We start from the raw sequence: 14645 nt of genomic DNA on the forward strand, positions 1-14645 counted from the left end.
ATCGTCCTCACTTGCAGGGTGTGTGATGGATTTTTGACAGTGAAAATAGTGTGTGTGTGTGTGTGTGTGTGTGTGTTGCAAATTCATGAACATGCCGCCTGTCTGAACTGTAAGTGTGGCGCGCTCTGCCGTTTGATGTGCCCACAGGATGATCGAGGAAGGCAGCAAACGAGGCAAGGCCATGGTGGAGAAGAGACAGCTCTTCATGGAGATGAGTGAGTGGAGTCGACTGAGAGAAAATCTCTTTTTCACTATTCGCAGTCAGCGGCGCTCGGCTCGTGTAATTCTCCGACTGGCTCCGAGTTGCGCAGGAGATACGCGGCGCCTCACACGTACAGTATCATTCCTCCCACGCGAAGGCGGTGGTAGTGTTTAAAAGTAGCCTCAGTGGGCCGGAATGTTGTTTATTTTTCATTAAACTGGACAGGCAGAGAATTAATCGGTTTTTTTTAAAGTCTTTCTTTGTGCTTTTTTTTCCTACAGGAGCTCAGAACTTCGACGTGATCAGACTGTCGACTTACAGGACCGCCTGCAAACTCCGGTTTGTGCAGAAGAGATGCAACCGTAAGAGAAGATCCCCTCTGCTCTGACGCTGTGCAACCAATAGTTCCAACGTGAATAGACTTGATTGATCACCGTCTGTCTGTTCACAGTTCATCTGGTGGATGTCTGGAACATGATCGAAGCCTTTCGTGACAACGGGCTCAACACGTTGGACCACAACGCCGAGATCAATGTGTCGCGGCTGGAGACCATCCTGTCTTCCATCTACTACCAGCTCAACAAGCGGCTGCCCACAACCCACCAGATCAATGTGGAGCAGTCCATCGGGCTGCTGCTCAACTTCATGGTGGCCACGTACGACAGGTGCGTGGTTGGGTGGTCGGTGCAGAGGATGACATGACTAAATGAGAGAAATAACGTGTGTTCAACAAACCACACACATGCATAAAAACAAAACTCTGTTGCTATATGTGTGATTTTAATTGTCATTTAGAGGCCTGGGGAAGTGAAATATTCTAGTATTTCACAAGGATTATGGTCAAATCAGGAAAAACAATCCTATTTTTCTTTTTTTTGCTGTCCCTCAGGCACATTTTGTGAGCCCCTGGATAAAACACACCTTCGCTCAAGTGAACACACTCAGTTGTTTTACCGAAAAAGCCTTACTTAGTCCAGTATGACCAGTAGTTTATGGGAAGGGGAGGGCTTTTCACTGTTAATCATTATCGTTTGTAATCTCCACTTTTGGCATCAGTGGCTTTTGTTCCGAAAAAGGCTGGACCGTCTCGCTTTAAAGCTCGCACTAACAAGCTCCCTCTTTCTCCATCTCTTCAGCAGACAAAGACAGAAAGTGTTTAAAACCTGGACTTGGATTATTGTCGTCTCTCGAGCTAGCGCTTATTGATTAGCAGCCCCAAAGACAAAAAGAGATTGTGCTGAAATCAAATCGAATGACTGAAAATGTATCACCACTGTCCAAGTAAAGGCATATCAACAAAGATTATACTTGAATATAAAACAACTCAAAGGCGACTACCATGTGTAAGCCATCTGCGGCCATGTCGGTTCGGACCCATAATGCAACTGAGCCACACAGCGTCATAACACGTCCCATAATGCCCTCTGGTCCTTTAACATCTCCGGTAACATAAAACGTTACATAAATATTTCTAGATTTCTTGACCGAACAGTTAAGGCGACACATTTTTAATCACTTTTTAAGCTGTATGAACGCAAGTAATCACAGATTCATCATATAGTCTGACATCTCAATGAAACATGTCTCTGAGACATTAGAATCAAGTTACTGTTCTTTTACATTTTCGGCTAGTTTTATTTGAATTCAGCAGTTTGAGGAATATTCTTATTACTTAACTTTTAGCTGAAACATTTAAGTCACTTATTAAGGAACAATGCATCAACATGAGCTTCTTACATACGGAGAGTTGTTGCTTGCTTAAAGTAAGTTATATATCTTTAATTTAGGGCCGATTGTGAGACAAAACAAGACATCTCAATACCTCCTCAGACTTGTGATGGGAAGTTTTCGTTGATTTCTGATATTTTAGAAACTAACTGGTTCATCTGCAGCTTTGCTATGAATAATATGAACTGTTTTGCCTATTATTAGTACCAAAATACATGGTTACATGCATCTCTCTCTCTAGAAAACTTCAGAACTGTTAGGAAATGAAATTTAAGAACTGTAGAATGAAGGCTTAGCCTTTTATTTCACGACACAAAAGTCTAAACGCAATTCTAAAGACCCCTCCACACTGTTCGGAATGAAACTGAGGTGAAAAAATGCCAAATCCTTTCATAAATATGTTTATTGAAATCAGCCAAAACAAGACCGTCTGCAGCGCATGACCTTACTGTCCTCGATCGGTAGCTGTGGCTCTAAAAACAATCCACCCGGCCAGGTTTTAGGCCTCAGACATCTTGGCACTAAGCTGGAACGAACACACATCTGCGTGCTTTCCCTCTCATGCAGCAGATAGGCGGGTGTGCTGTGTTAAAACGTCCCTATCAGCTGCAGTATCCCTGGTGATGCTTTTACTGACTCTCCCTCCTCCTGCCGTCTGCTCTGTGCTCAAGGCCCCCGGACGCTGTGCCTCCCGGAGTGCCGGAGGTTTATTATTGACCGTAAAAGCTCTCTCTCATTATTGTACCTTGTGTGCTCGAAAATTGATTGGCTGTTTGCCCCCGTCCATTCATTGACCCATTCATTCGCTTTTACTTTTTTGATCCACGAGGCCGCTGTGGGCCCTGCTCTCCACTTATTACTCATGCTGCCTTATCTCTGGGAAACTTCGTGGAAATGACTGTCTGCGATCACAGGAAGCTGTTCCGCTATCTGTCCCTGAGGTCCAAACTGAATTAGGCAGAGGAGCTTTCATGCACTCTGCTTACCTCTGCTCGGAAGTCAGAGCTAAATGAATCTGAAATGAAAGAGCCCGTCTCCCATGGCAAGTTTTGAAGATTTTAAGGGATCTCGAGGCAGCTTATTAATGACCTTGATATACAGTGCTGTGTTAATCTGTGATTTTAAAGGCTTAGATCAGGATTTATGCCAGTTAACAGTTAAACACTCATGGATGCAACAGTAGAAGTGCACTGAAATATTGTTTTTTTAACTGGAGTGTGGCACACACATAGCTGCGTTTTATGTTTGACATGGATATTTTTCTTTGTTTTCTGCTCAAATTCTTGATAAAATTTCCATCGCTATCTACTCAGCAAACAAAAAGACTGGAAAGAGAGGCTCGATACAGCTTCTCCATCGAAAACCAAATCTCTGGAAGCCTGGAGATCCAATATATTTGAAAAACACGTTATTTACACCCTTTTTGAAGCTGAAAACGTCACCCCATCTGAAGTGGGTGCAGCAGCTCAGACGTGTGTGTGGGTTTAGATTACGTCTCAGCAGTAAATAATGTAAAGTAGATAATGACTGCTTTTTAATGTTTGGGGTCAACTCATCCTTTTATCTCAGCAGAATTCTTAAAGACTCATTAAAGTCAGTCAACTCTCACTATGACCTGTTTTCTGATTTGAAAACATCTTTTCTGTCATCTTGCAGTGAGAGCCACGGGAAGCTGACAGTTTTCTCAATGAAAGCCATGCTGGCGACGATGTGCGGAGGGAAAATAGTGGACAAACTACGCTGTGAGTACATTTCGGAGCACCCGCTTTTTAAAATTAGCTTTTCATAATCTGTGCTTGATTTTTGTTTTCCCTGCACTCCGATGTCATGGCCGCCTGTGCTCATCCACGTTTACCTGAGACGGTAATTGCTCGAGTTAAACACACAGGGGCACTGTTGGAACAGGGATGCAGAGTGAATTAATTTGCCTCAGCCGAGCATATTTTTAACTCTGTGCGCCGGCTGTGGATCAATAACAACACACGTTCACAGAAATGCCAAAAGTCTCTCTCTCTCTCTCTCTTTGCTCAGAATGATAATGTGACATTTGCCTCCTCTCAGATATTTTCTCGCAGATCTCAGACTCCAGTGGGGTCATGATGTTTGCAAAGTTCGACCAGTTTCTGAGGGAGGTGCTGAAGCTCCCCACAGCCGTGTTCGAGGGCCCGTCTTTTGGATACACGGAGCATTCGGTGCGGACGTGCTTCCCTCAGCAGGTATGATAAGGATGTTCAACACACCATTTCTTTCTTTCTTTTTCTTCTTCTTCTTCTTCTTCCTCTTTTAACTCTCTAAACATTTACACGTCTTGTTTAATACATGCGTCTATGTGTTTGTATCTAGAAGAAGATCATGTTGAACACGTTTTTGGATGTGTTGATGGCAGATCCTCCTCCTCAATGCCTCGTATGGCTACCACTCATGCACCGACTTGCTAATGTTGAAAATGGTAAGATTTGCTATTATGTTTGAATAATGTACATTCAAGAAAGATTGGATGTTGTCCACTGACCTGAATATGTCCACATACTGGAGCTTCAGAGGAAAATAAAGACATTATGAATTAGTGTGAGGATGATTTGTTGTACCGATAACCATTAATCTAGACGTGTGAACAGCCTCAGGACACAGTTTTAACCAATCTGAATAACCTAGATCGCTAAAAAACAGAAGAAGTGATGGAAAAAGGGTTGAAAGACCGGTCACACATATTAGAATTTGATCCGAAAGACAGTGAGAAAAAGAAAAGTGAGCACCCACAACTCAAGATAAGACAAGACTTCCATGTTAGTAACATCGAAATTCACTTGTTATAGCAGCTTACAGGAGCGAAAGTGAGCATTACAATCAATAGCTAGTTCACCAACCTCTTCTCTCACTCTCGCATCATCGGCTGTTTCCCTTGCTTCCCCATGAGTTTATTTTTTAACCCTTATGTCACATTTGTGAATGACAACCAGGCGTGATCATTGTTGAACACATGTCATAGAAATTCCAAAGAAACAAGAAGAAAACACGCAGAAAAACACTAATATCTATTAAAATAAATCAACTTAAGGAGGGTTTAATCAATATGTAACTAAATCTACATTTGTGAATATATAAAATGTATCAAACAGACTCTCCTAGGGTTCAGTCTAAACCTGAATGACAAAATAAAGATCCACTGCTACTGAAATGAAACATCAACTACAACCCAATGAAACATCCAGCTTGAATAAAATGACAGATTTTCTCAGGATTTGAGTATTTAAATGCAGAGAATGTCACGTATTATTCCTTTTAAAACTAACTGTGCACAGCGATTTTGTGTTCGTGACTCCATAAGCAAAGACGTCTCTGACAGAAAATCCTCCTTGTTGTTGTTTTTCCCTGCTCAGTCTTCCATCCGGTGGAATGTTCCTATTGCCGGAGCGAGAGCATGATGGGTTTCCGGTATCGGTGCCAACAGTGCCATGGCTACCAGCTCTGTCAGAGCTGCTTCTGGCGTGGCCATGCAAATGGTCCCCATAGCAACCAGCACCAGATGAAGGAGCACTCGTCTTGGGTAAGGCGAAAGCCCCCCGATCGCTCTCGATTTTGCATCACGTTGTTCTCTTCTCTAAACAATCCGAAAAGTCAATATCTCTGTGACAGTGTGGAATGATTGTACGGCGCGGCAGACCACTCAGCCATCTCCCTACATTTCCCGTCCCCTCTTGGAGCCATCCAAGAGGGATTTTATGGGGTTTTACTCATTTTGGAAAATTAAATTGTATTGATTGAATTCGCCGCGTTGCCGCATCAACCCCAAAGCTCAATCATTATGTTATAAATCGAAACAAGGGAAGTCAAAGGCGCCGGATCCCAAATCCAATTCCCAGCTCCGCTCGGTTTTCACACAGAGAACGAATGACTGTTCACGAAGCCTCGGGACTTAAATTACATGCTCGAGCGCATGAAACACAAAACACTGTCTGTCATAAGAAGAAACATTTGTGACAATTATCATGACGGTGAGGTGGATGAATCTTCTCTGGATTCTCTCCTACTTCTGCGACAAATTTGTGATGTCGTTGAAATACGTTTTGTTTGGTTTTTCCAGCACTCAGAACCACCGGTTATGTTCGGTTCTGGCAGCATTTCCCATCCACTGCTGTTCTGATCAGCTGGCAGTGTTGCTGCCAAATTCCCTTGCTGTAAGAGTAAAAATGGTTAGAGGAGCAAGACCACGGCTGAGTCTCCCCTGTACAAACTTTTTTGTTTAAATACAAAGAATTTTTCTTTTCCCTATTGTACATTTATTTACAAGTGAACTTAATGTGATTCAACAGTTTTAAATACAATACATGAAATTACATAAAATCCAGTTTGTAAAGAGAAAACAGATGTGTCAGAAGAGGTCAAGAAGCCATCAAGCTAACACAGTGGACCTCCCTTACAGAAAAAAACCCTGCAAAATTAATAAAAAATAAACATAATTGGGAAAATGCAACAAAATTAATGACATGACAGATCAGCTCACAATCTGGATCATACTTGGCCCTTTTATTTCAGTCCTTTGTATACACATAATCAATGCTTTTGGGTCATTGAAAATAAATATCTGGAAAACTGAAGATATTTGGAAACTCTATTTTCAGTGTTTAATATGTGTGTACCCTAAATTGCTTCAAAGATTATGACAGTCAAATGCAATGTTGTTGCTGTTTATGCACCATGTTTTGAACTCTTACACAGCAGACTCTTCAGATGACATGAACGCAGGATGATGCACTCCTTGCATTGTATTTCTGTGAAGCAGCTGACACAAGCACTCACTGAATTAGCACCAACTGACTGCTGATCCACGCTTTTGACACAGTAAACAAACAGCTGACCCAGTTATGTAAATTCACATCTGAAGCGAGCTCTCGAAACTGTTTCCTACTATTTCCGACGCGAGGTGACGGACGCTTCTGTTCTCTCCCGCCCCTCCCCTATAGAAGTCTCCGGCCAAAAAGCTGAGCCACGCCATCAGTAAATCCCTCGGCTGCGTCCCCATCGGAGAGCCGCCGCATCCTGTGTTCCCCGAGCAGGCTGAGAGGCCACAGGAACTCACCCACACTGTGTAAGTGACGTAACCCGCAAGCATTTGTTACCGCTCTTTGTGTCATTAATGAGGGAGACCCAGCTGATCTGTTGATTAACAGCGCAGCGAGGCCCAGCGTGCTCATGATCTATAGTCTGTTCTTGTCATGTAACTGCCTCCATCTTTCCATTTCGCCGTCACTCCATGACTGATCGAGTGCCATCTCGCCAAGGCGTCAGGCCCGTGATTATTCGCTAACGCGGGAAATGGTGATATACTGCGCAGGTTCAGCCGTTAACAGCGCAGTCGTCCTCATCAGTCTGTTGGCAATGGAACGGGGACGATGGTATAAATCTCACATCCCCGGGCTTTGAGGGCTCATGGAAATCATTACAGGAAATGCATTATATTCTGCTGCTGTCTTAAACCCCGCACAGTCATTTACATTTCACTTGAGAAATCGTACGATTTCCATAATCAATTCCACCGCAGAGATACATCCACAGCAGTCCCCACCGCTAAGGTCACTTCATATTTTTTTGCATCACCGCCGCGCTGGAAACCTCTGACGCTTTCGGCCTCCACCAAATCTAATAATGTTTCAGATTATAAAAAGTTGATTTATGTTTTTGTTTTTTTTTTTTTGCTCGTCCGTGGCATTGATAGGATCACGGGAAATCTCTCAACTTTCTCATTTGAGCTTTCGACATTTGTCATGGCACATTTCATAACGAAAATCCTGCTCTGCATTCCAGTCACGACCGTAAACCTAAGCTGTCTGTATATGCTTTTTGCTGCTGGCAAGTGTCAGTGAGTAATTGATAGTGAGCTCCATCTTTTGGGGGAGGAAACTAGCGCGGCGAATGCCAAGAAAAATAGACACAACGTACAAATGCATCTACATGATTTCCTGTTTTACCGCCTGATAGACGCCGTCGTCTCTGAGTCGCTTCTCGCAGCCGGTTCCTCTCCCCGCTGGCGGTGGAGGATTTTTCTGCATTGTGCCCAAACTTATGCATTTAAGATGAAGTTTGCATTTGCATAAATTTACAATTCATCTCAACGTGGAGAATCTACCGTCGAGCTGGATGTGTTTTTTCTTCTGACTGAGAGATGAGGCGATTGGATTAGCCCGGGCGGTATAGGCTGTGTAGCATGAAATTACATCACACAAGTAGATTAATATTGATTAAAATGACGTTTGTGGCTAAACTGCATTGGATTATGCCTCTCCAGTGTCCGCGGTGAGAAGTAATCTGTGTCAGGGTTTTCTTTTTCTTTTTCTTTTCTTTTCTTTTTATTATTTATTTTTTTACGAGGTTGATTATCTCAGATGGCGGATGCCCCCTGAAAATATTGAGTTCTGTCCAGTCGGGGCTTTTGGTTATGTGGGATTTTTATAGCACAGAGTCCATTTTATTGTTATTGTTTTCTTCAGAATGATTTTTCCATGAACTGAAGGTTGCTGTTGCAATGTTTTTTATACTTTGAAAGTATATATTAGTGATTTGCAGTGGTGGAACACGGTGGTGAACACGGTACATCAAGTCAGTTACTGTGTGTAACTTAAATTCTGAGTATTTTGATATTTTTCAGATACTATGTATCTCTACCCCTCTACATGTCAGGAAGAATGTTAGATTAGATATAGATACGTGGTTATTAGCTTAGTTAGTTCAGATAAAGGGATGAATTAACCCAAAAATGAGCATGAAATGATGGCTGAAAGTTTCATTTATGGGTGAACTTATCCTGTAACAAATCCTTTTTAAAAAAAAAAAAAAAAATCACGGTCTAGTTTGGTCACAGACGTTTCTTCTTTAAACTAAACCCAACAAAGCACAAACAGGTATTTTTTTCCCCAATATTTCGCCAAGAGTAAAGATTAGAGAAAAGCCCCAAAATGCAGATTTCTGGCAGACGTCTGTGTTTTTATTATCACTTCTCCCATTTATTATCCCTCAGATTTATCTTTTGACTCTTAAGAAGGACCCGAACCTGCTAGTTTAGGAACTATCTGTGAAAGATCTCTGAAATGGAAGTTTTGGGTAAGAAATTCTCGGAACATCTTGTGTCCTTTCAGAATTTAATGGGCATTAAGTGCATTCTCATGCTCTCAGAGATGGCCTTTTAAGGTTGGTGGCACTATGTGTGTGTGTTCAGTGACTTTTAGGATAATGGATGTGACTGTTGACCCCTGAGACCTGTCGCATGTCTCTCCGTCTCTATTGTTATGCTTGACGCTGGAAAAGGTATTTACGGAAAGTACTCATCTTCGATGGTGGAAAAACATGTATTTTTGTTTTCCAGAAGCATTTCTGTTTTCATTGTGTGTGGTCATCATGAAAAGATGTTTTTTTTTTTTTTTTTTTTTGTAACGTGACAGCAGTTCAAAATATGATTTCATCCAACACTGATGATCTCAACTATGTTTTAGATTCATTGCCTTCATATTTAAACCACAGAATAGTTTTCTTCTGGCAAAGCATATCCAGAGACAATGAAAAGAGGCCATTTTGTGGACACAAAGCATTTTTTTACTAGTCCTGTATATGACTCATAGTTTGAGATTTAAAGGACGAGAGCATCAAGAGCACTCCTTCAGAAGCTAAAAGCAGTACACAGTTAAACTTAGTTTAGCATGAAAACAAGGAATCTGGCTCTGCTAGAAAGTCACAAAAACCTCCCATCAGCACATCTGAAGCTCACTCATGAACTTGTTATATCTTTTTTTGTTTCATCTCTCCAAAGACAAAAACTGTATACGTGCTCATACGGGGGTTTGATGAGAAGATCAACAGACTCTCATGTCCGTCCGTTCAGCATGAAGCCAGAGCCGGGTGATGGTTAGCTTCTAAATGCTCCAAACAGCGAGATAAAAGCAAGCTGTTCTCTTTCCAAAAGGCAAGGAAATCCACGTGGCAGCACACCCAAAGCTTGCAGGCTGATATATTATATCTCACGTAACAGGCAGACACGTGAGAATATGTACAGATTAAAATCTGAACCAAAATTGCATCTTTTCATAATGATTCTTCGTCATCTTACGCACATAAAATGCTTCTGGAACAAGAGGAAACAAGAAGACATCTTCTTTATGAAAGCGGTATCGATCATCTTATCTAACGCTCGGCTCAAGTGAGCATAATTCAAATAATCGATCACACGCCAGTTGTAATTTTTGTTCACTCTCTGTATCCGCGAGCTTTAAGGAAGAGCTGGCACTAAATGAATAACTTCCATTTGTTTAACGGTCAATTTCAGAGACTTTATGGCTGAAGAGCCTACAGTAATTTTCTCCGCCCTACCATTCCCCGTGTTGATTTCCCCGCTGGCTACGCAAAATCTTTCCCCCTCGAACTGGAAACCCCTCAGATAATTAGTCACAGGAAAACTGCCAAGCCTCCAATTTTTATTCTGCATTGACTTCATTTTATTGATGATACAGAACAGAGAGAGAAATGTGCCTTTCTCAAAATAGTGCAGCTCGTTGCCAATCCTGATGAATGCTGTCTGTGAAGAGGTGTTGTTTAATGTTGTGAACCAGGAGACATCCATCAGCATGCTCTCTCTCTCTCAGGTGTGTGTGTGTTTGTGTGTGTGTGTCTGTGAGGCTGACGAAGCGCCAGTATGAGTGAGTAATAATGGCAGAATCAGGGTAGAGCGTCAGGTTTGATCCGAACTCCCAAATCGAATGGACATGAGTCTCCCGGTTTGCCCAGCCCCTCCGCACCGTCCTCAAGACAAAGTGTAGCTATTCTGAAATATTTACTGGCATCTGAAAGCAAAGACTAACAGCGAGCTGAGCTGTGAATTTCCACCCCCCACCACCACCACCCCACTCAAACTGTCAGCAAGATTCTCGGGGATTTGTGTTTTGGAGAGGAGTTATAGGTTTGGGTTGTACCGTCTGTCTCAGGAACTTTAAATCTGCGAGACGACTTCCTACCTCCAGACTTTGCAGCGCTTCCAAGAGACTCCAAAATAGCTCACGAGTTCGAAAATAGGCGTCTTTCTCGAATTCTCATCATATTTAGCAACCAATTCCCCACTCTTTACATAATCCCCAGAAATCCCTTGACATTTCCTCTGTTTTACATCTTTTTTTTTTTCTTACTCTCTGGGTCAATGCAAATTCCATCAATGTCATTAAATGGAGGCATGAAAAGTCACTTTTCCCTGAGTGTGCCCCATTGGGTGTTTTTTTTTCTTAGGGTCCAGGTACTGACAGTCCCTCCGGGGTAGACAGGGGCACCTTTGCAAGCGGGGGAGAGGATGCTTCTTGTTATTATAGGCGGCCATGCGTCTACCAGAAAATAAGGTGAATATGTGTGAGAAGCTCTGGCAGACTTAATTTTTTCCCTTGTACCCCTGCCAGCTGCCAAGTACAAGGATCAGGGTGGCACATTGTCATGCACCGCACGCAGGTAGCACGAGGCGTAGCGCATTGCAGACTTTGATCTCTTAGAGCCTAAATTTTGACCTCTGAGGCACCGGCTGGATGGCTGGACTGCGCGTCCTTAAATCATCATTCCTTCAGCGAGTGAACTGACGCGAACAAGTTAATCCAAATTCTTAGAGGCAAATGAAATACTTTTATGTAAGAGGTGGCTCTTTTTCTTTTTGGTATTGCACCCTGCTGTTCCACAGGAGTTTTTTTTATTGGTGTGCTTGGAAAAGGGGACTGATGATTATTTATAGAGGGATAGCCGTGAAGAGCTTTGACTTATGTAACTCGCTAAAGGTAAGAGGGAAATATGTAAATGCGTGTGTGTAGTTTAGGCTGCGGAGGAGGCCGGTTTTGGGTTTGTTTTTTTTCTCCTGGAAGGGATGAGAGGTTTTTTTTGTGAAGAGGTTGCAATTTAGGTATTTTGAGCAAATGGCATTTTTCCCTGATTTCCAGCGTGTGCTCGTGTGTTTCGAGAGAGAGAGGTGAAGAGACGGAGTCAGAGCGGAGAGCTTCAGAGAGAGACGGCGAGGAAAGAGAGAGAGAGAGAGACAGAGAGAGAGAGAGAGAGATCTACGTCGTCATAAAGTCACGTGGCCCGTCGAGTTTCCTTGGAGACAGCAGCAGTGTAGTACATTGAGATGCTCGCCTGCTCAGTTGAGGGCAGATTAGGCATCTGGCAACAGCGGCGGGTTGGATGTATTTTGCCAGCCAGACAGGTGCTTTCTCTCCTCACAGAGGTAAGTGTGTGTGTGTGATGCCTCTTCTTTCTGGAGCTCTTCAACCTTCTGGGTTGGATTATTGCGACATAATGAGCATTAAATGAGAGGTAAACATTCGCTTCCCACGGGCTCGGAAGTGCGTCTGTGAAGGAGGACGAGGAGGCAGCATGTGCAGGGTTTCGTGTAGTGACAGCTGTTTTTCTTTTTTTTTTTTTCTCCCCCCTTTCCCCTGTTGTTGTCTTCGTGCCTGGGATATAACAATTAGAAGGGGGAATGTGTTTGTGCAAATGGCCTGAGAAAGAAACAAAAAAAGAAATTAGGGCTGATGAATTACTCATGCATCTTCCTTTGAGTCTGTTAGGCTGGTCCTGAGGGAGATTCAGATGTATGAAGTGATAAATAATTGGAGTGTGTCTTTAAAAAAAGAACACGCTGAGCCCCGGCGAGCGTCCACGTTAATGCAGAGGGGGGATATGGGAATTGTGTGAACAAATAATGCCGCCAATTGTTTTTACTCCCCCGTAAAAATGATGCACTTTCTCTTGCTCTCTTATTTCTGTTTTTACTTTCAGCTGCACAAATAATCCACGGGAAAAAAAATAGATGACTGTGTTTGCTGTTACAGGAGAAAAAAAAAAGCCTCTCAGTGGCTCGTGCTGATAACAGTATTCTGCACAGCGTGGATATAAATAGTTTGATTTTTGGGGGAAGAAATGCTGATTGGACAAATAAGCATAATAGAACACAATGCTGTTTTGGTGCCTTTGCCTTCTTGATGTGATAATGAGCACTTTAAATAAAACAGTTGGTCACAGTAGGATGGGGGGGGGGGGGGGCGATAACTACAGAGAGACGGTGCAGATGGAGGAGAGACGGATCGAACGCCGTCGTGAGTGGCTGCTATTTGCGGCGCCGGGGTTGAGGTGTAACGCTGAGATCACCTGAGAGTGATGTTTTGATTCCATTAATGAGACTGTGTGGTCCGGGGGATTTCGGTGCCCCGACACTGATTCAGCCGCCAGATGGACCCCATCACTTTGTTTACCCTCGCAGATTGCCTCCCACAATGTCACCTTTCCCATTTTTTTTTCTCTTTTTTGTAGACTTCCAGCTTAATTAGATTCCTTGTCTGCGGTTGTTGCTCCTGCTCCCATTAATTAGGTTTAAGCCAACTGCCCCGAAAACATTTAAGTCTCTGCTCTGCGGAAAAGTCAATTATTTTGCCGACAATTTTAAGTTAACTCGAGTACAACATGTTGCCTGTTTTGTGCGGCACGCTGAGTAGTTTATTATGATCCCCGCCCGCCTCCTCTTTTATCCTCCTCTGTACAGTTGGATTAAATTGCAGTCAGGATCGCTGATTCATGATTACTAATAAAATGCAAATGCCCTCTGCTCCATTCCCTGGTGACGAGCACCACAGGCCTCTGCAGCGTAGCATTAAAGACCTCTAATCTTGTCTTTTAGTCAGCCGAAACCAGTGGCCAACAACATGAACGACACAATGCTCATGTCCTCCGGGGCACCCACTCCTACCAAAAGGTAAGCACTAACCCAGGCACGGTCTTTTGTTTGAAAGACATTGTTCTGATGATTCCTCAGAATGAGCCTCAGCGTTGACACGATGTCACTTTTAGTTACACACACACGCACGCACGCAAAAATACTTCACGCAGAAACGGGTGACAGATGCTCTCTCATCAGTGGGAAATGACAAGAATAGTGCGGCAAATCAGACTACAGATGTTATTTGTTCCCTCGCACTTGACACACATTTTTATTTATTTATTTATTTTTCCTTGCATCTGAGCAGCAGCGTTGCCCTCGTGAGTATATTTTTAGATGAAAATTTGTTACGCTGTCACGAAGAATATGTGAGCGCTCCTACTTAAAGGGTTGATTTGACAAATAGATCGTGATAGAATTGGAGCTTTATCGCGTAAACAGAGATGCTGGCGAGGGCTCCGCGAAAGCAGCCTAATTGTCCTCTCGTTTCAGTTAAAGGCCACTTCTATTAGTATTTACTCACAGCGGTAAATGAGCCATTGCTGTTATGAATCCGATAATGGAGAGCACTCTGAGGCGGCTGTAATGTATCTGCACTCTGTGTCCTGCAGGTCTGTGCATGGCTGAATTTATTTTTTCCTTTCGCTCCTCTCCATCGCATTTTTTTCTCCCGGCAATTTGTGTTTGTGCAAAATGGGACTGCTCAGGGACATCCCGTGGCACATTAGAAGGGAAGAGACATCATCGTCTGGCGCGGGGAAGGGAGTGGAGGTGCGGGTGTGAAGATCAGGTGTTTGATTCAAATCCAGACTAAAGATTCTGGAAGAGCTTTGAATGAAGCCTGCGCTCTCGTGGGCTGGGTTATCACACAGTGCAAGGACCCGGGCAGCTGAAGGGCAGCGTGCACACTGCAAAAAATGTCCATCACAGCAAGCCCGAACATAAAAAAATCTGCAAAATTCCTTTTACGTCTCTGAAGAAGATATATTT

General features: G+C 43.1%; 1 protein-coding gene across 7 annotated transcripts in view; it reads left to right on the plus strand.

Moving 5' to 3' along the window:
- The window catches only part of dtnbb (dystrobrevin, beta b), a 35979-nt gene that overhangs the window by 4547 nt on the left and 16787 nt on the right, over nucleotides 1-14645 (plus strand). For 2 of the 7 annotated variants that reach the window (XM_037072487.1, XM_037072489.1), the window contains exons 3-11: nucleotides 148-215; nucleotides 484-564; nucleotides 654-867; nucleotides 3587-3672; nucleotides 3992-4146; nucleotides 4274-4379; nucleotides 5311-5477; nucleotides 6895-7019; nucleotides 13617-13691. In XM_037072487.1, the coding sequence (XP_036928382.1) occupies nucleotides 149-215; nucleotides 484-564; nucleotides 654-867; nucleotides 3587-3672; nucleotides 3992-4146; nucleotides 4274-4379; nucleotides 5311-5477; nucleotides 6895-7019; nucleotides 13617-13691 (1076 nt within the window). In that variant the 5' untranslated portion in view covers nucleotide 148. Of the gene's footprint in view, nucleotides 1-147; nucleotides 216-483; nucleotides 565-653; nucleotides 868-3586; nucleotides 3673-3991; nucleotides 4147-4273; nucleotides 4380-5310; nucleotides 5478-6894; nucleotides 7020-11194; nucleotides 11302-11883; nucleotides 12168-13616; nucleotides 13692-14645 lie in introns of those variants that run through there. The other 5 variants (XM_037072490.1, XM_037072491.1, XR_005070371.1 and 2 more) reach the window with 4 other exon arrangements.

The sequence above is a fragment of the Acanthopagrus latus genome, chromosome 16 (genome assembly GCF_904848185.1).
Source record: "Acanthopagrus latus isolate v.2019 chromosome 16, fAcaLat1.1, whole genome shotgun sequence".
Taxonomy (NCBI): domain Eukaryota; kingdom Metazoa; phylum Chordata; class Actinopteri; order Spariformes; family Sparidae; genus Acanthopagrus; species Acanthopagrus latus.